Source organism: Sceloporus occidentalis, unplaced genomic scaffold (genome assembly GCF_023333645.1).
Source record: "Sceloporus occidentalis isolate IW3139 unplaced genomic scaffold, rSceOcc1.0.p SCAF_3, whole genome shotgun sequence".
In the NCBI taxonomy this organism is placed as follows: domain Eukaryota; kingdom Metazoa; phylum Chordata; class Lepidosauria; order Squamata; family Phrynosomatidae; genus Sceloporus; species Sceloporus occidentalis.
In genome coordinates this window covers 238,302,579-238,328,760 of record NW_028316983.1, presented here as the reverse complement: position 1 = coordinate 238,328,760, position 26,182 = coordinate 238,302,579, and the positions used below count along the sequence as shown (strand labels likewise).

Sequence of the window (26,182 nt, the reverse complement as noted above, 5' to 3'; positions counted from 1 at the left end):
ATTTTCATATTACTAGGTCCTCTTGTTAATTCCTTGCTCTGCCAAAAGAACTTTAAGTTTCCTGAAATTTCTGTTACAACATCAGAAGCATCCCACAAAAAAGGAAAGAAGACAAGCAAGGTATGTAAAAATGCAAAAGATAAAACTTACACTGCATGGGCCCCCCAGTATTGTCATCTATTCCTGGAACAGTCCTGCCTTCTGAATTGACACAGAAACAGTTTCTTCCATGGCACTGAAGTGGGAGAAACTGTCCCTCTTGAGTACATGAAGGAACAAGCAGTTCAGAGCCTGCTGGCTGGCTACTTTTTAAGCGCTGAAGACTTGCCCTTTGCTTTTCACATGTTGTTGGGCACCTCAGGCGTGTGCCACGCATTCTGGTCCCTGGGATCTCTTTGCCACTCAGGTCCACACACCAGCAGTCCCCTGCATAGCACTGCATTTCCTTATATCTCCCTTCTTCTGTGCAAGCTGGGACAAACAAGTTTTTGGTCTCCTCTGTGCAGTCTTTGGATTTCAACACTAGACTTGCAACTTCACCTAAATCTTGGGCGATACTTTCTGGAACAGAAATCACATGCTCCAGAAATGAGAAAAACTCTGGGGCTTCAAAGAGGAAAGTTAGAAATTTGACAGCATTCTGATTGTCTTGCAAGTTGACAGAGCGACCAAAACTGTCTACAATAGTCCGGTTCAAATTGAACTTCTCCTGTGGTCCCCCCAGGGAGATTTGTTGGGCCAGTTCAGCAAAACCATCTCTCATCTCGATCTCCCGGAAATACTGATCCAAATTAAATTTGCCATTTGGACCAAGGGCTCCTGTGAAGTTAAACTGGATCAAATTTTTCAAGAATTTCCCCCCGAAAAGGTTTTCTTGGAACCTCTTAGGATTGCTGGTGAACTGAAGAGCAAGCTGAGCAAGGTCTCTCGAAGGAAACATCCCTCCAATTGCTTCACTGAGGATGGATTCAAGTGAGGAGAGCTGGGGAGAACTTGGATTTTCTAGGATGGAAGATAGCAGCCCAGAATCCACAAATAGTTCCTTGAATGAAGGAGGACAAAACCTTGAGGGCACAGCTGTATTCTGTGACTCTTGGGCAGTAGAGAATAAACTCTGCTGACTGAAATGTCCAATGGGGCCATAAAAAAGCTTGGACAGAGACTGCTGTCTCTCAAAGACACAACTACGTTCTTCACCTAGACAGAGAAAAAAGTACCCAGATGTAACTATTATTCACAGAGATTGTGTGGACAGTTTCAAGAAAATAATGACTTTTTTCCTGATTTTCTTAGGGTTCAAGTGTAGATCTAATGGCTCCACAGATCTATGATTGGTTTTACGTACCACAGGTTGGATGCTGCCCTTTACTTCTTGTTCCAGAGAGCTCCTGCCCCTCAGTATCCACACACCAACACTGTCCATCCAGCTGACACTGTGTTGGCTTATAGGCTCCTTTATCATCACACAATGGTCTATAATTCTCTTTTAAACGAATGGCAGTGAATCTCTCTATTTCACACTTGGTCGGGCCTAGGACATAAGTATAAGGCAAACTTTGAGGTAAACAAAACAATTTTGATACACACTTTTGTGTTGGGTTTACAGCAATGGAACATGCCAGAAAAGGAACATCTAACAGCTTAGTGTAGCTCTTAAGAGTTTTGCAGTGCTCCATCCATGTACTAGTAGGGCTCATGTAGGGTAAAGAGTTAATTCTATTTGAGGCTAACAATTGGATTTAGTCCTTTGTGTCTGCTATATATCCTGTGTAACCAAGTTGCAATCCTGTTTTGACAAGTCGTCAGCTTGGAGGCAGCCATAGGGAAGCCATTCTATATATAAATATCATGTTCTCTTGGCAATTTGTGTCGCCTGATCCATGCAGTGGTGGGGGTTGGCCAACTGCAAAGATGCCACTGAAATAAAGATCGAAATAATATTTGAAAATATTAGGGAAAAAATTGTTGAAAAATGTATTTTTGAATATTGAAAAACCCTGACAAGAAGGATCCTGGACTCCTGAGAATCTTTGCAATTTAGGACCACATTTGTTGATCTTGGGGTCTCAGCAGATGCATGATTTTACCAGTAGCAGGAGCAAGCTCTAAACAAGCTAGTAATTCCAAGTTGCCTCTGTGGCCCCTGTGGTCAGGAACTAAATTTCAAAACACTTTCCATAAAGCATCGTATCCGCTCTGTAATATTAGGGCTAGCCCTATCATTAGGCAAAGAGAAGGAGTGCTTCAAGGAGGATATACAGCAGGCCCTGTGGAGAATAGAAGTGTCTCTAAGTTATTTTGCTGTTGTCCATGACTAGATGGCCCTTTCAGACCCTTTCAACTCTAAGATTCTATTATTATTTTATTCTTTCAGTGTTGAAGTCAGTCACCTATTCAATTCACTTCTGTACAAGGAATGGTAGCAGGATATCAAATCCTTCACTTTAGGCAGCAAAATATCTTTGGCCAGCCCTATATCTTATCATGCATCCTTCTAAGCATTGGGCTACGTACATCGGAATCGGCCAGTTGTAGCAAGCTGTAATCCTAGAAAACGTCTCTGCAAGATCCTATACATGCTGGTTTCACTAAAAGTGGGAACCTGTTTCAGCGATGCAAAAACTGTGTCATAAACATTCTCTAGCAACATTTCCAACCCTGGAAGAAGAAAGGGAAAAACAGAACAGCATTTTAACACATGGCACCGTACCAAGAGCAACGCATCTCCCTGTTCTTTTCTTAATTTAGCAATGATAAATCTAAAACAAATTTTACAATCACACAGTTAAATGTGTTAATGTAATTCTAAAAGAGACATAGTGGTTCAGTAGTTTGAGTGTTAGACTAGAACCAGGAGACAAGGGTTCAAATTACCGCCTAGCCATGAAAACCTACTGGGTGGTTTTAGGCAAGTCATACTCTCTGTCAACCTCAGAGGAAGACCATGGCAAGCTTCATCTGAGTAAATCTTACCAAGAAAACTCCAAGATAGGGTCACTCTAAGTCAGAGTTGACTCAAAGGCATATAAAAACAACAGCAATTCTAAGAACATGAAACCTCTAAATGTAAATTCTGAGACATTATTGTTCAGATCCCATTGATAAACTTAGTTGAATAAGGAGGGTGATTGAAAATGTTAGTGCCAAATTTTTCTCCATAGTAAGATCTGACGTTACTAGACACAAAACCTGATTTTAAAATTTAAGCTGCTGACTATTTGTCTAGCTATTTTGAATATAGGGAATTCGTCCCACTATGAGTATCAAGTGATTTTTTTTCTCCAGCTTTAATTATTATTGGAATATTTCAGCAAAGATATAAAAAGGATAACTGGACTTTCCTTTTGAAGGGCATTTTTGTTGCTGTTTCTTCAGAACTGTGGTTCTAAATAGAAGTTATTCTGCTATTTTGAGAGCTCATTCTTCAAGGTGTGCTGGTGTGGTTTACACATTTCTATCATAGAAACACCACGACAATCACAAGTCAATTTAACACACTTCTATTTATTTGTCTCATCTGCATAACAAGTTAATTAGGGTTTAAAATATTGTACCAGTGCATTATCTGACTGCTTTAGCCTGCTGATTGATGTGTTTTGCAACTTGAGAATGGGTCATTCTTGTATTTTAAGTGATTTTTCTGCTGATTTTGTATTTAACCCTACCAAGACAAATAAAAACTTGCACTGGGTGAGTCACAATATATTTTCTGGTCAAAGTAAGAATTCTGATGTAGGAAAGGTGAGCATTGTGGTTAAAGTTAGGGGTAGAAGCGAATTTCATATATTATTCTTGTATTAACTGAACCAAATGAGAATTCCAGTGTCCTTTCCAAAATGGAACCAGGCTGTTGTTGTTGTGTGCCTTTAAATCATTTCCAACATATAGCAACCCTAAGGTGAACCTATCATGGAGCTTTCTTGGTATGTTTCTTCTGAGGCATGGAGCATTCAGGCTGAGAATTGTAAATTCTCAGCCCCTTCCTTTACTGCCAATCCCAGAACTCCATAGGATGGAGCCATGACAGTTAAAGTGGGATCATAGTGCCATATTTGTCTAATGTGAAATGGCCCCAAGATGGTTTGAAGGTGGCCTGTGTGCAACCATGTATAGGCTAGTATGTATAGCAAGAAGAGTCTTTGGTTTGTTTGACACGTGTTTTATTTACAATTAATCAGAGCTCTGGACCCCAATGATGCCAAAAGCATCATATAATGTAAAAAAGAAATCAAACTCCCTCTCCTAAAACCAAACTCCAGTGTAAAGTAAGAAAGAAACCAAACTCCCTCCCTCTCCCAAACAGTTAATAAGAGAAAACCCTAAATGCAATGCTTTGTAAAACTGCTTCCAAAAGAAATTTATTATTGATAATATGGAAGTATTTCCATATGGTATTGAACCCATATTTCTGTGTAATGGATCCACAGAGAATAAAAACATTAGCAGCTGTAATGTGCTGAACAAGTTTCTGAAGTCCCAGAAATCTAAGAGCCTTAAGAACTGATGATATCTGTGAAAGAAGAAGAACATGATAAAAAGAATAGTTGCAAGCATAGACAGGGTGCTTTTCTCTGGCTATGGAGGATTTGCAACTCATAACCACTAAATGGAGGTAGAACTCCCAAATCAACATCTGACTTGAAATCTGGAATCTCTCAGTTAAGCACAGCCAGGAAAAATGGAGGCGAGAAGGGACTGTGGGGAGAATGGAGGGGATAGAAACCTGTCCAAAGAAGACCCATTATGTTCTTTCCTCCACCAAGCTTTTCAAAGACACATACAATGGAGAGATAATACAGGATAGATAGGATAGGATACTACAGGAGTTGACAGGTACTCACCTGTATCTTCTAGTTCCCGCCCTAGACTGTCTGCACAGTAACAATAGCCAGAGACCTCTGTAAAGAAGCTGCTGAAGGAACTAAATGTTTGGAAGACATTTGGGAATCTAAAAGGAAAATTAATCCATTAGAACGGCCATGGGACCCATGATTAACTGGTGACATCACCATCCCTCTCATCATTTCTAAAGGACCCATTCTTTGCCCAGCCTTTGAAAACCCCAAATGCACTGAGATAGCAGTTTTTCCTAGGACATTGTAAGTTGCAAAGTAGACACAGCCTGGATTTTCTAGGCACGAGAAAGGCACTAATTGGTCTAGGTCACTCACTAGGTAGCCCTCCCTATACACAATGGTGCTTGGTAATTTTGAGGGAAATCCCATGAATCAACCAGAGTGTGGAGAACATGGACAGAACTGAATCCTAGGTCATATCTTGATCTTCCATCCTGATGCCTGAGACACTATGTTAGGGTGACCAAATTTCAACCCATGGACTGAATGCATCCCCAAGGTATATATACAGAAATCACCCACGTAACAGAAGCCTTTCTCATGCATGTAGCTGGCACAGGTGGGTAGAGGAGTGGGGCAGCAGTGGGAATCACCACTATGGCCCTATTAGTCTTCTCACATATCCCTTGTACATCTATTCATGTGGGGTGGGTCTCATCTCTGAACACCTCTCTGCCATATCTGGGGATGCTATATGATCACCTGGAGAGGGGCATATCACACACCTCTCCAGCTAAAGAAACCGGTTGAGTCCATCTACTCTTGCTTTTCCTTTGAAAGGCATAGGCTGTACTTAAGGGAGAAAAGCCTTGTGGCATCACACTTGTAGTGCCAGTCTAAAAGCAGAGTGAGCCCCTTGGCACGCTGACCCTTTAGATGGGGAGAAAAGAGAGGAATTTCCTTCTTTTCTCTGCACAGCCTCCTCCACACATCACAGATGATTCCAAATCCTCCTTGCAAATAAATATTGTAGTTCCTGTGCACTTTATAGTCTTACGATTTTAGGAGGACATTCTGCAAGTGGCTTAAGGCTTCATTTTAAAAGCCCTTCTTCTCTTCCACTCTGCAAAAGATATATTTGAGTGGTGATGGTTGTGCCATGTCCAGCTTGTTACAGAAGATTCTTTGAGCCAGAACAAATACAGTCTTCCAAAAAGAGGGGAAAAAATCTCTGTTTGGATTGGAGTCTATTGGATGGAAAACTAAACATCATTTTAGCCGGACATTGTGTCATCAATATTATCTTGCCCTCTAGTGGCACAAATCAATACTTGCTACATTTCTGTATGTGTAGAAATGGTATGGCATGGAAAGGTTATGTTGGGTTCATATGCTACCTAGACAAGGTGTCCCTTTAAATGTTACTACTAGCCAGAGCATTGAAGGAGGGTGATCTGGAGAGTTAGTGTTTTCCACAAAGTAGCCAGGTCCTCCTTTGTAGAAATAATCGAGAAAAAAAATCATTGGATTCAACAGTGTCAACAAAGATAGCATTTGAGAAAAATGGGCACCTTGCCTTGAGCATTCACAGATATGCAAACTTACAGGGTGCTTCTTGGAAACAAAGTAAATACAAAACCACATTAATATATATCAGAGGAATAGAGAAAATGTGTGTGTGTGGGGGGGGGGGTAGAGAATATGGCCAGAGAAAAGTGAAATGGTGGAGGAAGAAAACATACAGAAACATAGTTTCATCAGTAAAGTTATATGAAATAGATAAATTATACAAGCCAACACAGTTTCACAATGCAGTATGGAAGAAGAAAAATAAAAAAGCAACTAGGATTCAAAGAAGTTCAACAAAACTGAGACATGAATGATTTTCACACCACTTCTGTGTAGGCACAGAGCAACCATAAGGGTTCAAATGACAACATATATGAATGTCATCTATTGATACCAATAGAATCAGCCACAAATGATATGTGAAAGTCTGTGCCTCTCAGTGTCATTTTATATTTCTTACCAGTGTATTCAGCCACAGGGTACTGAGGATTGTTTTTTACCTGTTGAAATGATGAACAAGATCAAAGACCATCCTGTCTGTTGTGTTGACAAACTTGCACTGAACAGGCAAAAACTCCCCATCAGCTGAGCACTGGGGTGGGCTCTTTTCCCCCACGCCGTGCAGAATGCGACGGTCTCGGATTTCACATTTCCCAGGACCTGATGGGTAAAGGCATTACATCAGCAGTTGTATCCACTCTCCTCCCTAGGTAGGCAGGAGGAAAAGATGTCTGGGGATTTTGACATATCAGTAAAGAGATAGTGCAGTGGCCACAACACTTAAATTTTCAAGATCTAAGCTATGCTAGGGATGACTTTAACAGGTGGACCTGTTCTCTGTGCCTTAATTAGCAAATAAAAAGTTGATAGATACAAGGGCAAAGTCACATTTATGAAATTCTCTACTTTGGGAACTAATTCATTCATTCAATTTATAATTCATCTTCCTCGCACTCAGGGACCCAAGTCAGCTTACAAAATATAAAAGAAAAGTTTAGCTATCCCTTATCCAAAATGCTTGAAACCAGAAGTATTTAGGAGTTGGAATTTTTTTTGGCTTTTCAATAAAAGTATCGTAGTACATATCTTTACTGAATTTGCAAGGCTAGAGAGAGAGACGCAAGGCTGGAGAGAGAGGCAAGGCTGGAGAGAGGCATAGGGATCTGTAAAATGGTGGTAATCTAAATGTAATACTTGGTGCAAATCAATGCATTCTGTCATTTCATAGATCTTTGTGTCTCTCTCCAGGCTTCCATCCCTCTCCAACCTTACAAATATAGTACAGGTCAGATTTTAGACTTCCAGAATCTACTTTGTTTTTTATTGCAACCCTACGAAACCTCAACAAGAGGTTCACACAATTAAAGAATTCTACATTAAATCTAATTGGATAGACCGAGTCAACAGAAATTACTTGCGTGTTGAGAAGTTTCCATTGACTCAGTTAGTCTGCTGTAGCTGGGGTTAACCATTGGATTTAGGTCTCTAAGTCTGTCGGCCTTTTCACACATCATGTTTTTTTTTTATTCCATGTTAAGTGCCATGGCTACATCTTACATAGTCCTGGGATTTGTAGTTGGTCAGGTGCTAATGTTTTCTGAGTGTTGTTGTTGTTGTTGTTGTTGTTGTGTGCCTTCAGGTCATTTTCGACTCACAGAGATCCTAAGGCGACCCTATCATGAGGTTTTCTTGGCAAGATTTGTTCGAAGGAGGTTTGCCATTGCCTTCCCCTGAGGCTGAGAGCATGTGACTTGCCCAAGGCTACTCTTGCTGTACTATAATTAACTAAGGGCCTGAAGAGACAGGCCAAAATAAAGCTGCTTTGGATCACTTTGGAGGCATGCTGTTTAAATGCTGCATACATCCTAAGAGGCCGGAAGCTGCGCCAAAGCCATGCTCCAGTCCTAAGGACTAGAACACAGCTTTGGTGCAGCTTCTGGCCTCTTAAGATGCGTAGGTGTCACTTAAACAGCATACCCCCAAAGTGACCCAAAGCAGCTTTATTTTGGCCTGTCTGTTCAGGCCCTCAGTTTTGTTGGAGAGTCCAGAAAGGAAGCTGCCATGGTTGAATTTAGTTCATAATTCCATTTTAACACAGCACTACTGTACTTACATCGCTTTGGCTTCCCTTTCTGTCTTGTGCCATAAATCTCCATCCCTTCACCATCCACACACCAGCACTGCTCCAGGCGTAGGTCACACTGGATTGGATCAAAGTCACCAAAGTCCAGGCACTGTGGGATGTAAGAAGTGATGCTACTGTTGATGTAGCGACTGACCAGGATCCGCTGCTTTTGTAGCTGGCAAAATGATAAACCTATGGCAGACAGAGGCATCATTGAGCATAAGAATGTTCATGCTTTGGCAAACTGATGCCTAGCTGATCATATATGGAGATTATCTACCCTAATAAATCCAATTTATAGTTCCAACTCAAATAGACCTATTGAATTAATATTTTATTAATGATTTATTAAAGTATTGGTTTAAGCAATTCACTCAATGTGCCTGATATAGTTGGGAGTAGCACCTGGTTGTTAGCTGCCCTTAAGTCATTCCCACATCATGGTGACTCTGTGGATCTCCAAGACCCCCTGTCCTCCACTGTTCCACTTAGGTCTTATAGATTCATGACCGTGACCTCTCCTAAATCTAGCCATCTGATGTGCAATCTTCCTTTCTTTCTACTGTCTTCTACCTTTCCAAGCATTATTGTTTTGTCCAATGAGTCATGCCTTCTCATGATGTGACCAAAGTACAACAGCCTCAATTTACTCATCTTAGCCTCCTGGGAAAGTTCAGGCTTAATCTGTTCAAGGACCCATTTGTTTGTCTTTTTATCTGTCCACAGTATTCTCAGCACTCTTCTCCAGCCCCACATCTCAAACAAGTTGATTTTTTTTTAATCTGCTTTCTTCCTGTCCAGTTCTCATACCCATACATGATGATGAAGAATACAATGGCTTGGACAATTCTAACTGTAGTGCTCTGTTGCGTATCTTCACATTTCAGGATCTTGTCTAGTTCTTTCATGGCTGCCCTCCCCATTACTAGTCTTCTTCTTATTTCCTGACCTGCATTTAAACCTAAAATATTATTTGTAGCATACATAAACATTTTTGCTTCAGTAAACATGAAGCAACCTATGCTCAAGGAACAGAAAGCTAGAGAAAAGACAATTTATTGACTGATTAATTTTCTGTTGTCCCACTTTTTCAGCTGCTTTTAAAATGTCCCAGTTTCTCTCTCCTCCTACTGCTTTCCCCCTTTGTCCTCAGCTTAAAGTTAAAGGCATTCCCCGTCGACAAGGTTATCAAGTCGTGTCCGATCATAGGGGGCAATACTCATTTCCGTTACTAAGCCAAAGAGCCAGGGCCATCAGAGACTACTCTGTGATCATGTGGCCAGCATGACTGCACAGATTGCTGTTTACCTTCCCATCAAAGTGGTACCTATTTATCTACTTGCATATGCATGCTTTCAAGCTGCTAGGTTGGCAGAAGCTGGGACTAATGATGGGAGCTCACCCCATCAACCGGCACCTGGGCCTAGGACTGCCAACCTGCCGATCTTGCAATCGACAGAGCTAGCATCTTAACCACTTGAGCCACTGCTTACTTTGATGTAAACTGAATTCAAAGTGCAAATGTAGTTCATACTTAATTAATTCAGCAAGGACAGAAAGGGGTGGAATATTGCCCTTGCCTATAGACTCAGGAAAATACAAACTGTTGCAGCCTCTTTTAGCTTGTATGTTCCTCCTCATTAAAGGCTTTTCTCATCATGACCACACTTCCATGTTGCTTGGTCACATGTGTCCCACTTTTCATCTGTGAAATATTGAAGGATATGGAAAATGTAGACAGGGTTTGGAGAAATACAATTAAATGGATGCCAGGACATGTTCACATCTTTACATGAGTGATGGGCAGTCTTCCCTTTCCTAAAAGGAATAGTGGGTTGTTGCGGAGGGGGGGGGGGTGTTCTTTTGGCTCCAGCTTTTGGACCGGCCTTCCATCAAGGCACCTTGCTGGCATAGCTGTTGGTTGCTGCAGCTGGATTTCCTGGATTTCCTTCTCTACAGTTGCTAACAAACTTGCAGAGAGAGAACACTAGTGGAAAAGTGAGTAAGTAGTTGATAGCAGTGGCAGAGAAAATAAATAGGCATAAATAGTGAGTAACGCAGCTGCAGTGGGACAGGGAACTGTTGATATTAAGCCACTTGTTGGATCATGGGCAGGGTCTGGAAAAGCTAGTTTTTTATACTCTAACTCCAAAATCCCCAAGCCATCCCAGCAATGCAAAAAAGCTTTTTTCAAGCTCTGATCATGTGCCTTGGTGAGTGTCTGACTATGCCAGCCCTGATAGTGGTCTTGCTTTCTTATTTCTTCAAATATCTTCCATGTACATTGTGAAATGTGTCTTCTTACACCTCAGCCTCATATGGTAATGATGGCTTCATTGGTGTTACACTGGATGGTTTGTCTTTAGAACTGTAAAAGCAGAAAAGCAGTTGACTCACAAGCAGTAGGAGATCCAGGCTGCCTGGTTCCTGGCACCTCAGTTCCTTCGTCATCTACACACCAGCAAGAATCAGCATTTTTATTGCACTGTATGTTCCTAGTAGACAACACAGAGATTCACAGTATTATTAGACAACATATAGCTATCCCTATGAATTCTTAGGCTTTGATATTACAGATATTCCTAAAGTCTATAATCTAAGATGGGTTTGGGAACCACCATCCATAAGACAGAATCCAGACTTCCTGGCATTCCAGTGTGGCCCTCTTAACTTTCCTAAATTTTGTTGGCTGAATTTAAGACTTTATCACACACAGTTTTAAAACCATGTTTTAAGCAAATACAATACTGGGATGTTCTCCACAGAAACACTGCTGAACCTGCAGGTAGGAGAAAGGGATTGGAGGAATATGTATGACACCTAGATATTGTGATCTCCTTGCCTAAGATTGGTCACTCACTGTACTACAAGAACATTACCTTACCTGAACTGTCCACTTTCTGAGCACTGTGGAACATAGTCTTCACCTCCCTGAAAGGCTTTCTCCCTCTGAAGTTCACAAGGACGAAGAGGCTGAGTTTCTGCCTGATATTCTAAGTACAGAGAAAAGGAACTGTTGTTTCAGCAGATCTTCCCAACAACCTACTAATATTAGGGAATATACTGACATTAAGAAATATCAGTGGCTGCTAATTGTGATAGGTATAAATTCTGTCCACTATCAGAGACAATGAACCTCAGTGTGTCAGTTCTAGGAAAGCATAAGCCTGATGGTAAGAACAACATGTGAGTGGACTTCCTATGACATCTGGTTGGTCAATGTGGGAACAACATTCTGAATGAGATAGGCCCTTGGTGTGATCTTGCAGGATACTTCGTATAATTTCTCTCTCTCTTGGCAGCAGTCATAAGGAGTAGTTAAAAGATAGCCTATATTGGAACTTGTAAACTATATCAGAGTGGCCACTGGCCACTGGTCATATGAGTGGAGGATTCTGGGAGTCACTGTCCTTGTTCTAAACTCTAAGCTTGATCCACCTAAAAATGGAACAGGGATGACCCAAACAGAGCTTCCAAAGGCAGCCCCATAAAGAATATATTAGAGTAATCAGGAGGCTAATAAAATCACAAATACCTAGCTAGAGGATGAAGGGCAGCTTTTCCTTCTTCATATATGAAGATATGTGATTTGCCAAACATAGATCTCTGTCTGACTCACCCTCCTTCCAAGTGAAGAAATCAACCTCCTTTCCTACAACCATTGATGTGTAATTTTATTTGCCCTCTAGAGAAATACTGGCTGCTATTATAAAGCAAATTTTGCATCAATGCATTTTGGCAAGAGAGATGCTGGAACAAAAGTCACAGTGGTTTGGACTATGTGTGCATTCACTGTTAGTTGTTAATCTGTGGCAATGCTTATGTGTCCATTGTATACTTATATTATTTTAGAGATGTTTTAATTTTGTATGTTAATGTTTCAGATGGTACGCCGTGTGGCAGGCTTTTCATTATCTAGCATTGTTATTTTATTGTATTTTTATTCCTACTATGTAAAGTGCTGTGGAAATTTTACAGTGTTCTATGAATAAATGTTAATAATAATAACATTAGTAAATCTTAATTTTCTTTACAGTGACATACTGCCTGATACGTGCCACCATAAAAAACAATAGTATTAAAGCGTACATGGTTTTTTCCATACGCAGGGGGCTGGTTTGGAACAGATCCCCCGCATATAGGAAGGGGCCACTGTACTTAAATACTTTATATAAGTTATATTAATATGTTGTGCGGTCTTTAAATGATTGTTTCATTTCATTTATTTCAGGTCTGTAACCTCTTCACAAAGACTGATGGATATTCTAGATATAATCTGCAAATAATGGAACAAATAGAGATTCACTTACCAAAGATGTTGGCTGATGCTATATTCAGAAAGCAAAGCAGAGTGCTGAAAAGTAAGGGACCCATTCTGGGATGCAGGAAGGTTGGTCCTCTTACCAGGTAAGAGGGATCCTTACCTGCACAATCAGGGTCGCTCTCCAGCAGGTTTTTATAGCTGCTGCCACTTGAATTCCTTCACTCCTGAAATGGAAGACTGGGCAATAAAGGGGGCTAATGACGCAGGTTTTGTTTCCAAGTAAGTTACAAGGACCATCAAGACAGATCATTCCCCTCTCCTGGTTTGTTTCACTATTTTTCTCCCCTTTGTCCTGCAAGTGGGATGAGTATATCCGGCTACTTAAGGAGTCAGCACTGGGGAAGTAACGAGTGTGAAACATGTCCAAGTTCCAGGGCTCAACTGAATCAACAAAGAACAGAGGGCAATAGGAGAAACCCAAATTTGCTGATTCACTGTTACATGTGTACGTGTGTCTTTCTGTGCATGCCACAAAACCGCCCATTGACTTACGGAGATTCCATGAATTCATAGACTTTTTTTGGACATGGAATACTCCAAGGTGCTTTGCCTTACTTTTTTCTAAAGTACAACCTACAGCACCTGGTATTCCTTGACACTTGCACTGAGGCAGCAAGAAAATATGGAGCCATTTTTGCAGCTATGATGGTGTTGAAAGAATTTCTGATGAGAGTGGAGGTATTCAGGAGGCCATTGTTACTAAAGTCATACCAGTAGTAAGGGAACATAGCCAAGACTACTGTCATCCATCTCATTTAACCAAAGGGTTATTTCTCAAGGTGTACAGTTGATTGGTTAAGTGGATTTGCAACAGTTTGTTGATAACTATTTAAGTGTTCAGTAGAAACTATGAGATCCCCATCTCCATAATCTCATTCAAATGGAGCTTACACAGAGGATGCATCAACAAATCAAAGTGCCCATAAACTCTTGGTAAGCAACCCAGTTTGGCTGTCCATGTAGCTTTCTGAATCATTGACTTCTAATCACTCGTGGAAGCTCTCCGGTGGCTGGAATGCAACCTTTGACTTTTCTCACTTAGCTAGATTAGGAGCTGCCATCCAACATTTGGAGTGTTTCATGGTCCCCATCTGTCCTAAAGTAATTCCCATTCTATCATTTCATTGCTCCACTGTGTTGTGATTTCTTTATTTGTCCCCACGGTTCCATGCATGTTTGCAGTGTACACAATAAGTTGATATGGGAATAAAAGGAGTATGACATGCACAGAGGATGGGGCATGTTTGTGTAAACAGACCAGTTCAAGGAGGGGTGCTGCAGTCAACTGTAGTATGGCAGACTGAGGTGGACTGAATGACTAAATCCAAGAATTTGAGTACCAGAGGATTATGATAAAGAGTGACCGTGACACAAAAGACTAGATTGCTTTAAGTGAGTATGTAACTGTATTGCACAAAATAGAGAACTGCTTAAAACAACCATCCACAGTTCTTTATACACATTATTCATTTATTTTTATTTATTATGAAATAAATCTAGCCAGGACTGATGTCTCTGCAAGCTCTCACATTCAGGGGTAGATCAAATGTCTTACCTGTAGACAATCCCAGGCTCAGCTCCTGTTAAACCCTGTTAAAAACACCTCAAGCTACAACCCTGGAAGCAGACAATACTGGCCTAGAGGGGAGAAACGGACTGACTCTTTAGCAGCTTTCAAACTCCACAATAAAATGGTCAGAGGTTCATTTTGGAACATTCTGAAAGGCACCAGGTGATCCATAATGTTTAATCCTTTAAGCAGTATGTGAACAACAAATAGGAGATTTGGAGTGTGTGCCAACAGACTCCCTCTCCCTGACTCGCCAATGGAGAACAGGAAGCCTTGAAGATGGCTAGGCATCTGGCATAGGTGCAATAAGAGCAAGCCTACATAGCAAGCAACAGCTGCAGAGCTCTTTGGGCTGGAAGTCAGTCTGAAGAAAAAGGAAGTTCTCTACCAGCCGGTACCTCAGGAAGAACACTACCATCCCCACATCACCGTAGGCACATCTGTGCTTAAGTCCGTTCAGCAGTTCACCTACCTGGGAAGCATCATCTCCTCAGACGCCAAGATTGATAAAGAGATCGATCACAGACTCGCAAAGGCATATAGCGCATTCGGAAGGCTTCACAAAAGAGTCTGGAGTAACAAACACTTGAGGCGAAGTACAAAAATCAGTGTATATAGAGCCATTGTACTGTCTATTCTCCTCTATGGGTCTGAAACATGGGTCACCTATCGCCAACACCTACGACTCCTTGAACGCTTTCATCAGCGCTGTTTACGCACAATTCTAAATATACACTGGACTGACTGTGTGACGAATGTTGCTGTCCTTGAGCAAGCAGGGATCACCAGCATTGAGGCCATGCTATTGAGGACGCAGCTGCGCTGGGCAGGACACGTTTCTAGGATGAAGGACCATCGCCTCCCCAAAATAGTATTCTATAGTGAACTCGCCACGGGTCAGCGTAAGAGGGGCGCCCCAAAGAAGAGATACAAGGACTCCCTGAAACAACATCTCAGGCTTGGCCAGATAGATCACCAACAATGGTCCTCCCTGGCCTCGCTTCGGGAGGCATGGAGACGCACTATCCATGACGCTGCAGCCTTCTTCGAAAGCTCACGCCGAACGAGCCTCGAAGAGAAATGACAACGCAGAAAGTACTGCAACCTGGAAACATCACCCAAGGAGACTTTCTGTTGTGCTTTCTGCAACCGGACCTGTTTATCCCGAATTGGCCTTTTTAGTCACCAACGTGCTTGTACAAAGCGCGGAATGCGTCCTTCCTGAATCTTCGTTCGCGAAGCAAAGCCAGACAGACATAGAATCAGAGTTGGAAGAGACCCCAAGGGCCATCCAGTCCTACCCCCTGGCATACAGGCACACCAGTCAAAGCACCCCCAACAGATGGCCATCCAGCCTGTTTAAAAACCTCCAAAGGAGACTCCACCACTCTCCAAGGCAGCATATTCCACTGTCGAATAGCTCTGACTGTCTGGATGTTCCTCCTGAGAATTAGGTGGAATCTCACTTTCTGTAATTACAGCTTGAAGAGATGTCAGAATCAGACTAAGGGAGGGTGGAACCTGGGAATATGGCAGGGAAGGTAGCTGCAACAGGAGGAAGCTGAAAGAGTGGAAGGGTAGACAGAGAAGACACAGCAATCTGAGGGAAGGGATGACAGCCAGATGGGAAGAAACAAGGCAGAGTCAGGCAGATGCAATAAGGGTTGTGAGAGCAGGGGAAGATGGATTAGTACAGGCAGCAGGAAGAAGGGTGAGAAGAGAGGTAAAGACATTGAGAGCTGTGGAAGCTAGCAGGAGAGAACACAGCCCAATTACAGTGGGGCTTTGACATCCACTGGGGTTTGGTTCCAGGACTTTCCATGGATACCAAAATACATGGATGCTTAAGTCCCATTAAGTACAAGGACAGAGTAAAATGATATCCCTTATATAAAATGGCAAAATCAAGGTTTGTTTTTTGGTACACACACAGATACACTCAGAGTTGACACTCCTTATCCATGGATTTTTTATCCACAGATTCAAGCATCCATGTTTTGAAAATATTTTTTAAAAATATAAATTCCCAATAGCAAACCTTGATTTTCCATTTTATATAAGGGACACCATTTTACTATGCCATTGTACTTAATGGAACTTGTGCATCCAAAATTATCCATGGGGGATACCAAGGAACCAGTGTGTGTGTGTGTGTGTGTGTGTGTGTGTGTGTAAAATTTTCAATATGTGGATGACTGAATCTGTGGATCAAGAATCTGTGGATATGGAGGGCTGACAGTATATGACAGCTCAGAAAGAGTTAGGAAGTTGGCAAGGGGTGAGAGGTCCTGGTAGAGGAGAGGATGAAGCACCAGGTGGTTATTTGAGAGGGGAGTTAGAATCCCTGAAAAGTTTGAATAGGAGGACATGGAGAAAGAAAGAGGTTCTCAGGACAACATGTGAGGAAGACTGAAGTGGGTGTTTGGTGGAAGGGCAGGTGCCCAGGACTGGGGACAGAGCTCTTGGGTGTACTCTTTGGTATTTAGGCTAGTAGCAGACTATATCTGTTATCAAGGGCATGGCAGTTGGCCAGGGACCCTGCAAGCATGGAGTGAAGCCACGCTGAAGTGCAAGAACAGTGAAAGAATGCAGAGTATGCAGAATAGTTTAATAAACAGCTTTACATACAGTACCTTACATATAGAACAGTGTATCTGCAAATTTAAATACAATTTGTAATGTACAGTGGCTTGTATTCTTATCTAAGGGCAGCTTCAAGTTTGCTTCCCCTCACACAGTTCTCTTATGCTCTGTACAGATCACAGCACTGAAACAGTCAAGAAGGCCTAGAGATCAAGTATCATGTTATCGTCAGAAACAGCCTCTGTTGGACAGTTAATATTTTTCTTATTTAAAAAATCTTTTTTTTACAAATTTCAAAACCTATACATACATTATTTTCACTCTCCCTCTCTCTCTTTTTAAGAAATTGTTTGTTAAAAGGTAACATTTTAAATACTTTTGTCACCAAGGTCTTAGTCTATTGTAATAAAACTAGACTTGTCAATATAAATATGCCTCTAGAATGCACTGTGCATGAGTGTTTTTCATTCTCACACACGTGAAAGTTGTAGCACTGGGTGTAGCAAATATTTATCGACGAAAGTAAAATGAATGGTCTGGAAATATGTTTTTTTTAAATGGCAACTAGGCTGACTTTGGTTTCACAATGCTTTGCCAATTCATAACTGAACGCCTTTAAAAGATCCCAGATTTTCATTACACCTGTCCTAGAAGGGCAGCTACCTTTCCTTCTTCACACATGAGAATACATACACACACCCACACTCACTGGAGTTAATCCTCCTCCATCACTCAGTGTTTTAAACAGTATGGGGAAGATTAGTTTGGACAATTATACAACTACTACTGAGCTGTTCCAAGTTTCTTGGCATCCAACACATCTCACAGGAAGACACCTGCAAAAACACTCCTCATGTTGGGAATTCTTCCCCCTCCCCCTAACAAAATGTCTAAAAATGGCAAACACTGGAAGTGGCCTTATTGGACTGCCAGTTGCTGGCATTTTGGATGGTTCTGTCATTCCTCAGTCCAGCTGAGGATGATGAGTATTTCAGATTGCTAGTGCTAACCAGAGCTATTCAGGACAAAATCATTTAAAATGATGCTATAGCCCTGAATACTGTTATTCAGGTAATACAAACACTATATGCAGTTCTGGGTGCTTGGCTGGTAACATATGGAGGCCTCTGCTGAGGCAGAGGGCAGGGGAATAAGGAAAAACACCTTTCAATTGACTCATACTTTGTTTTAGAGGTTTTTGAAAGCATCATTTGGCACTTCTTACCATTACCCTTCCACTTCACTTTGTAAAGAGAAGCATTAAGATCGCTGCAAAGAAGGCCGCCACTGAAAACAGTCTGTTTTCAAAATGGAAGCTAGTATTTTTCAGTGTCTTGGATAACATTTGTTGCACAAGAGGGAATGGACATTGTTCAATTTTTCCACCCTTCAAGATACCAGCGGATACAAATCTCCTCCTTCTTCTATCAACACTTAAGACAACACTGCAAACTCATTCCTTCTGCGAATGCTATTTAATCATTGTAAGGTTTTCACCTCTGATATTGCCCGGGAAAATATGTAAAAATTCCTTTGCTGGGATTTCTATGCCACTGTGTATGGAGAGGAGAAACTGATGCATTCATTCCACCACTTTGCTATTCATACTGGTATGACTCTTCCTCTTTCACATTTCACTTCCTTACACTTCTTTTGATCTTCAGCATAATGAACAATCAGTACAGAACAAGAGATGGTGTTCAAGCTTCTTCTTCTTCTTTTTAAAAATACCCTTTCATCAGTTTTGTGGATCATAAAAACTCATGGTGAGAGCCTATTTGTATTTTCCCTCTAGCCTTCCTTTTGTCATACTGAACAAAGGGTGGCTATCTGCTGAACCTTCCCCATGTCAGAGATGAGTTGTTTGATCCGGCGCTTGAGCTGAGGCAATCGTGCGAGGGGATCTGGTGGCTCCAATTCTCCAGTGAAGTCAAGCCAGCTTTCTAAAACTAAAAAGAGACACAAGCCCTATGAGAAACAGCAACACTCAGACTTAGTTTGAGAATATCATAATGTTTAGTTTGTTTGCTCCCCGATCCACATCCTTTACATTTTCAGCTAACTGCATCCTGTTGCTACTGTTGTTGTGTGCCTTATTTTCTGACTCACAGCAACCCTAAGATGAACCTATCACAGGGTTTTGGCAAGATTTGTCTAGAAGGGATTAGCCTCTGTCTTCCTCTGAGGCTGAGATAGCATGACTTGCCTAAGGACACTGAGTGAGTTTCAATGGCTGAGAAGGGATTTGAATCTTGATTTCTCAAGTCATAGTCCAACACCTAAACCATGACACCATGCTGGCTTTTTACCTATTATTATCATAATTTTAACTAAGTATTACACAACATCAGCAAAAAACTATCAGCAAGATAAATAATTTTATCATTCTAGGAATATAAAAGGCCAAAGCTAAGAGAAGAGCACCTTTCCTAAAACCACCTAATGAGTTTTTAGCTGATGTATCACTTGAACTGAAGACTTCCTAACCATACTTATCATCCCAGATTGCACTGGGATGTGAGGACAGTGAGGATGCAGTCCCCCTCTCAAATCTAATGAGAGTTGGTCAGGATCCACTAGACACAATCATTCATTCTGCTCAGATCTTAGATAGTGGAAGGGGAAGCGCCTTAGGGTGCCATTTCTACTTAAACATGCATGTCCCCTCTCCAGATGTGTTGTGCCATCTCCAGAAGCTACACCACACAGTCTGACAACAATTAACTTTATATTCTTTACAATATTCTCTCAGTTTTAGTCTGCTGGTTAAAGAGTCTTGAGTTCTTGCTAGCTGAATTCAGGCCTAGCCTGAAGAAGAAGAACCCTCCCTCCATGCCATCTGACACTATTCAGCCTGGGAGGGAGTGAAAAGCCCTGGTGGCGTAGTGGGTAAATGCCTGTACTGCAGCCATAAACTCAAAACCACAAGGTTGCGAGTTCAAGACCAGCAAAAGGGCCCAAGCTCGACTCAGGCTTGCATCCTTCCGAGGTCGCTAAAATGAGTACCCAGACTGTTGGGGGCAAATTAGCTTACTTGCTAATTAGCTTACTTGATGTTCACCGCTATGATCTTTGGAACAGCGGTATATAAATAAAACAAATTATTATTATTATTATTATTAAAAGGCAGAGCCAACTCCAACAGAGCTACCCAGAGCAAGAATAAGGGTCCTTCCTCCAGTCCAACTGCCGTGGTCCAGGCCTCAGAGGGAGAGAAGAACCACTGGACTTGATCCCCTTCCTCACCACCATTCCCTTCTCCTTTTGTGTCATGTTCTTTTAGACTGTAATGCTGAGGGAAGGGAACCATCTGGATATCTGTGAGCTGCTCTGAGAGCCTTTAGGGCTTAAGAGCAAGTATAAATACAGTAAGTAAGTAAGTAAGTAAATAAATAAATAAATAAATTCTTGCTCTTTGGCCTCAAGCAGATGAGCCTGATAAAGTGGGCTGTGGCCACTCCGGCGCCATTTGCGCTGGAGCCGCAGCTACTGTATGTGCCAGGCCCCAATCTGGGCTTCCAACACGTTTTTCAATCCAGTTGGCAAAAGGGGCTGTATTTTTCTGCTCCTTTTGTGGCTGGGTTTGGGCCACCTTAGGCAGCCCCAGCGTAGTTTGTGAGTGTGTGATGTCTAAATGCCATGGCCTAATGGCAGACCTTTTGGTGGACAGAGGGTTCAATTTCAAAATATGTTCTTATTGATGCAGACATAGTTACCATCTACTTCTTTTTCAATCAGATCCATCCTGCTCGTGACTTCATTCTGTACATTCTCTATGTGGGTGAGGAGGTTTAGCTGCCATTGAAGACGGGAGTCCACATGTTCTTCCGCTCCTCTTTTTTCATTAAACACAAACACAGTGTTCCCTTCAGCAGAATGCCTCTGTGCAATGACCACAAAACAGAACAAAATTACCAAAAGAGCTTAGTCACAGTTTTCAGGCCGTCATTGTGCAACTCTTGCTGATAAACAAACTCAGGTAACTCTGAAGTAGCTGTAAGAGTGAGATGAAGTAGAACAGCTGCTTTTGAATGACACAGGACACTGAAGGGCAAACAAGGTGATTTCTCTACTGCTGAGAATATAAGAGAAATGTGAAAGGAATTATAATGAAGGGCATAAAACACAGCAATGCAAGACATAAATAAAATCCTTGTAATATGGACAGTGTACTTGGGATTTATCTGCAAAACACGCTAATGGTAGAAATGTAAGGCCCGATCCAGCAAAGGCTAATAAGCATTTCTGATCCCCACTGGTTTCAAAGGTTTTGTAAGGGCTAACCACATACAAGTTTCCCATTTCAAATCAACAAACACTTAAGAGTTAGCTTTGGCTAGAGAGTCTCCATAGATTATTCTTTTGTAAAATTTAGCATATGAAATATCTGTTTGCTGGCTTTATTAATTTAAAAAGAAGCAGCACAATTCTAGGCAGTGTGGGATACTATGACTCCAGAGACCAAGCTTCGAATCCCGGCTCAGCCATGTAAACCCACTGGTTGACTCTGGGGAGGCTACATTCCCTCAGTCTTGGAGATTAGCAATAGCGAACCCCTCTGAAGAAACTTGCCAAAAATACCCATGAAAGGTTATGCTTGTTGTTGTTGTGTGCCTCCAAGTCATTTTGGAATTATGGTGACTCTTGGGGTTTTCTTGGCAGGGGAGAGGTTGCCCTTGCCTTCCCCTGAGGCTGACAGAGTGTGTCTTCCCTAAAGTCACACAGTGGGTTTCCACAGTTGAGTGGGAATTCAATCCCAGTCTATTGGAGTCCCATTCCAACACTCAAAGCACTACATCATGCTGGCTCAGAGGAAATGACTGCAATTTGCAAACAACTTTTTGTAATTCCATTCTTCTAAACATGCTGCCTCACTCAGAGCCTCTGAGATGAATGGGTGAAAGGTACAACACTAAAATAATCAATACTATTGGTGAATAGGATTTGTATTTTAATTTTGGAGGTTCCTATTCATTGCAGATGCAATGCAATGAATCACATAAGGCCTCAAAGAGTATTTCTAATTGGTATCAGAGTGCCATGACATGCTATTCTAAACAGGCTTAGAACCACAGAGTTGGAAGAGACCATAAGGGCTGTCCAGTCCAACCAGTGCAGGAAGATACAATCAAAGCAATCCCAACAGATAGCCCTCCTGCCTGTTTAAAAACCTCCCAAGAAGGAGACTCCACCACCCTCTGAAGCAGCATATTCTAGTATCAAACAGCTCTTATGTCAGGAAGTTCTTTCTAATGTCTAATTTCTTTTTCTGTAGCTTCTAACTAGGAAAATTGTACACATGTTTAGAGAAAAGCTTCGGGCAGCTGTGACAGCTACTACTATAGTCTGGATTGGAGCTCTTTGCAAATGCCTGTAGCTTTTACCAAAATGGATGAGCTCTGGGGGCCCTTAATCACAGAGAGATGTTCACTGTTCCTATGTGAACCAAATCTGTGTATGCACTACCATTTGTGTTTTATCCAGACATGTGCTGTTATGTGCATCTGGGACCCTAGTTACCTATGTAGAAAATCTGGTCCAACAGATACCAGTGATGCAATACAGAAAAGATATCCAAGTTCAAAGCTTTGTTGTTTCAAGTTACCCATTGAAGTGTAATCTGTAACAATGGAAGAGTTTTCAGAATGCCAAGGTTCACCAATTGTTCCCTCTCAACCTACCAGCTGCATGGAGTGAGATTTCAACTGCACAGCAATGCTTGGCTTCCCAACTAAACTCTGCAGTGCACAACCAGAAACACAGAACTCTCTGGTAAACACAGACTTCTTACTTCAACATATTAACAGAGGCAGTAGAAAGCTGACTGTGACAATTACAGCGAGCTCTTGTTATCCACTGGGGTTTGGTTTCAGAACCCCCTTGGATACCACAATCAATGGATGTTTGAGTCTCATTATATACAGTGGCATAGTAAAATAGTATCCCTTACATAAAATGGCAAAATCAAAGTTTGCTTTTTAAAATTTAATTTAAAAAAATATATATTTTCAAGCCATGGATGACTGAATCTGTGGATAAAAAATTTGTGGATATAGAGGTCTGACTGTACACATATGCTACTCCATTAGCTAGGTAGATGAGCAAAAAACCAGAGTAAAGGCTAAAGTTCTTGTGTACAAAGACTACAGGAAAGGCTTTATTGCTTCCAATCTCTGCTTGAAAACATTTGTAGAATATGTAGGGCTGAGATGCAGCACAAATAAAAGTGAAGATTATTATTTGTGCACCAAGCCAAGGTGTAGCAAGCAGTGAACTGTGGTGCAATTCTGGGTAAGGACCAGGAGGCCTGGTTATGGCATATGCTACACCTTTCTCTGCAAACTACTAATGGCTAAACAGAAAAACACATGTAATATAGAATATGCCCAAGTATCACAAACTTATGCTTCAATTTGTAGCACTTGTGCTAACAAGTGCTAGCCATTACTGTCATAACCAGAAAAGAGTCAGCATACAATTTCGTTCAGCTCCCTATCAAAAAGTAACAGTATCATGTGATTTGGAATACATCTGCTTTTAAGTCAAGAAGCAACAACACAGAGCAGTGCAAAATGGACAGTCCATTTCAATATGTTAACTATTTTTAAGATGCTGCAGGACATTCTGTTCCTTTTGCCTTCCCAGTTCTTGGAAGGTTACAAAGATGAATAGGCATTTTTACCTTATGGCTGAAACCATCTCCTTTAGATGAATATTGTAAACAGTTTTTATCATCTAAGAGAAGCTCCTGATCATCTTCAAAACTGCTGGTGTCATCATCATCTGAGCTCACAGGGTCCACTACTGATTTGCAGTCCGGACCAAAACTCTGGGGTTTCTGGTAACTGTGCTCGCTTGTAATGTACGTTTCTTCCATCTTTGGGGGTAAAATAGGGGGTTCTTTATGGTTTTGACCATGACACGTCCTTTCAGGGGGATTTATGGTATCTGGCACAGCCAATATCCTTCTTTCTACTCCAAGAGTTATTTGGTCTTGATCTTTTCGCACACCTGCACAAGCCCACAGATGAAGGTCAGGATGATGTTTATTCCTGGAAAGAAGACAGAAGGCTGTAATGTCAAACAGGAACAGAAATGAATTCAACTGAAATCATAGTATTGACATGATGGGTGGCATCTCAAAAAAGATCAAATGAGTATTAAAATAGCTGATATATTCCTGTGACAACCATGTGGACTCAATTTGTCTTATAAGAAGTTCAGAAAAGTTACTTCTTGGACCACAACTCCTTGAATCCCAACATATCCAAAAAGTAACTTTTTGAGGTTGTCACATGAGTAATAGAAGTAACTGACTAGGATGCATCTTTTGAAACAGAAATAGCTTGTGTCACCACAAAGAATGTGAACTGGAAAATCACATGAGTTTGGTGAACTAACAGTGGTGTTTGTTTTCTTGAAAATAAATCCGAGGTATTGTGGGCTTTTGGTCAAACTCAGATTCTTGTGTGCATGAAACAAAGGGCACTGCTGGACTCTTGTAATTATAATATAATGGAATACTAGCTGTCAACAGTATGTCACATCAGCACTTTGTATGACACTAAACAAGCTATCTTGTCCCCCACTTTGTTTAACATTTACATGAAACTGCTGGGAGAGATCATCCAGAGACACGGGGCGCGGTATTATCAGTACGCTGATGACACTCAAATATGCTTCTCTGTCTCTCCGACTGATGCAGTGACTAAGGATGGACTCTCCTTTGAATGCCTGCCTGGAGTCAGTAATGGGCTGGATGAGGGAAAACTCAGTCTGAATCCAGAGAAAACGGAAGTGCTTGTGATAGGTTCCCCAGGCCTGGGGAAGGAAGTTTATCCACCTGTCCTGAATGGGGTCACACTTCCCCTGAAGGATGAAGTTCTCAGTTTAGGAGTACTTCTGGACTCGTCTCTGCAGTTGACATCTCAAGTAGATGCGACGGTCAGAAGTGCTTGCTATCAACTTCGGTTGATACGCCAACTGCGACCCTACCTGGGCCAAAGGGACACTGAAACTGTGGTACACGCTCTGGTAACCTCTCGTCTAGATTTCTGTAATGCACTCTACATGGAGCTACCCTTGTACCAAGCCCGGAAGCTTCAGCTAGTACAAAACATGGCAGCCAGATTGGTCACCGGTGCATCCAGGTTTGACCATATAGCACCTATTTTGAAAGATCTCCACTGGCTGCCTATTCGCTTCTGAGCACAATACAAGGTGTTGGTTATTACCTATAAAGCCCTATATGGCCTGGGCCCGAGTTACTTGAGGGACCGCATCTCCCCATATAATCCGCCCTGCACACTCAGGACGTCTGGGAAGAACTTGTTGGAAATTCCATCTTCCAAACATGTTTCTACATCCCGGATGGCCTATTCAGTGGCGGCCCCACAAATTTGGAATGGTCTCCCCGAGGAGCTCTGTCTTGTGACCTCCCTGGTAACATTTAAAAAGAGGCTCAAAACCTTCCTCTTCTGTCAAGCCTTCCCCCCTGTAAAATGAAGATGTGTATTCCCGTTCCCATCGATTCACTGCCTTAGCCTGTTGAATGATTCAGATTTTGTATAATTTGTATTAGTGGATTTTATCTATTTTTATGAGATGTTTTTAATGGTTTTTATATGGTCTGTAAACCACTTTGATCTATGGAAAAGCAGTATACAAATAAAATTTATTATTATTATTATTATTATTATTATTTAAAAATGAGCAGATCAGATCAAAACATCAGAAAACAAAAAGCAACACATTGAACTCTAAATGAGAAATGACCATTTTCCCCTCAAATCTGGCCATCCTTGCCATTTCAGTGTCAAGGTTCTTTGTGAGCATTTTGCACATATATTAAGATAAAAGGAGTAAAAGTCAACAAGTACCCAGGCTCCTTAACTCCAATAATTAATGTATACAAAGCTAAGGTTACACCTATGCTTTTATATGCAGTGGAAGTATGGGGTCTAGTAGTAGAGCTAGCCCAGTCTCAACATTTGAGAAGCATTCTGGGAGTAGATAAAAGGACCTCAGTAGCTGCTGTTAGAGCCGAATTAGAAATTTACTCTATCCACTCGCAAGCTAAAATCAGAGTGTTTAATTATTGGTGCAAAATTAATGAAATGGAGCCAGACAGTCTCCCTAGATTATGCCTATTAGAACAGTTGCACTCTCATCTGCAATCTTCATGGTCTATACTTTATAAAGAGCTGTGACTCCCC

At 41.5% G+C, this 26,182-nt stretch overlaps 2 protein-coding genes across 5 annotated transcripts in view; both read right to left on the bottom strand.

The window, feature by feature from the left end:
• The window catches only part of TG (thyroglobulin), a 167,032-nt gene extending 160,135 nt beyond the window's left edge, over nucleotides 1–6,897 (bottom strand). Inside the window, exons 1-5 of the mRNA XM_089517988.1 lie at nucleotides 6,866–6,897; nucleotides 4,842–4,948; nucleotides 2,515–2,658; nucleotides 1,346–1,531; nucleotides 151–1,197 (exon numbers count right to left, since the gene is read on the bottom strand). Of these exons, the coding sequence (XP_089374114.1) occupies nucleotides 151–1,197; nucleotides 1,346–1,531; nucleotides 2,515–2,658; nucleotides 4,842–4,948; nucleotides 6,866–6,897 (1,516 nt within the window). The remainder of the gene's footprint in view (nucleotides 1–150; nucleotides 1,198–1,345; nucleotides 1,532–2,514; nucleotides 2,659–4,841; nucleotides 4,949–6,865) is intronic.
• Nucleotides 6,898–16,973: 10,076 nt separating this feature from the next.
• The window catches only part of PHF20L1 (PHD finger protein 20 like 1), a 62,396-nt gene continuing 53,187 nt past the window's right edge, over nucleotides 16,974–26,182 (bottom strand). For all 4 annotated transcript variants that reach the window (XM_089517984.1, XM_089517986.1, XM_089517987.1 and 1 more), the window contains 3 exons: nucleotides 23,650–24,019; nucleotides 20,684–20,849; nucleotides 16,974–18,916 (listed from right to left, as the gene is read on the bottom strand). In XM_089517984.1, the coding sequence (XP_089374110.1) occupies nucleotides 18,774–18,916; nucleotides 20,684–20,849; nucleotides 23,650–24,019 (679 nt within the window). In that variant the 3' untranslated portion in view covers nucleotides 16,974–18,773. The remainder of the gene's footprint in view (nucleotides 18,917–20,683; nucleotides 20,850–23,649; nucleotides 24,020–26,182) is intronic.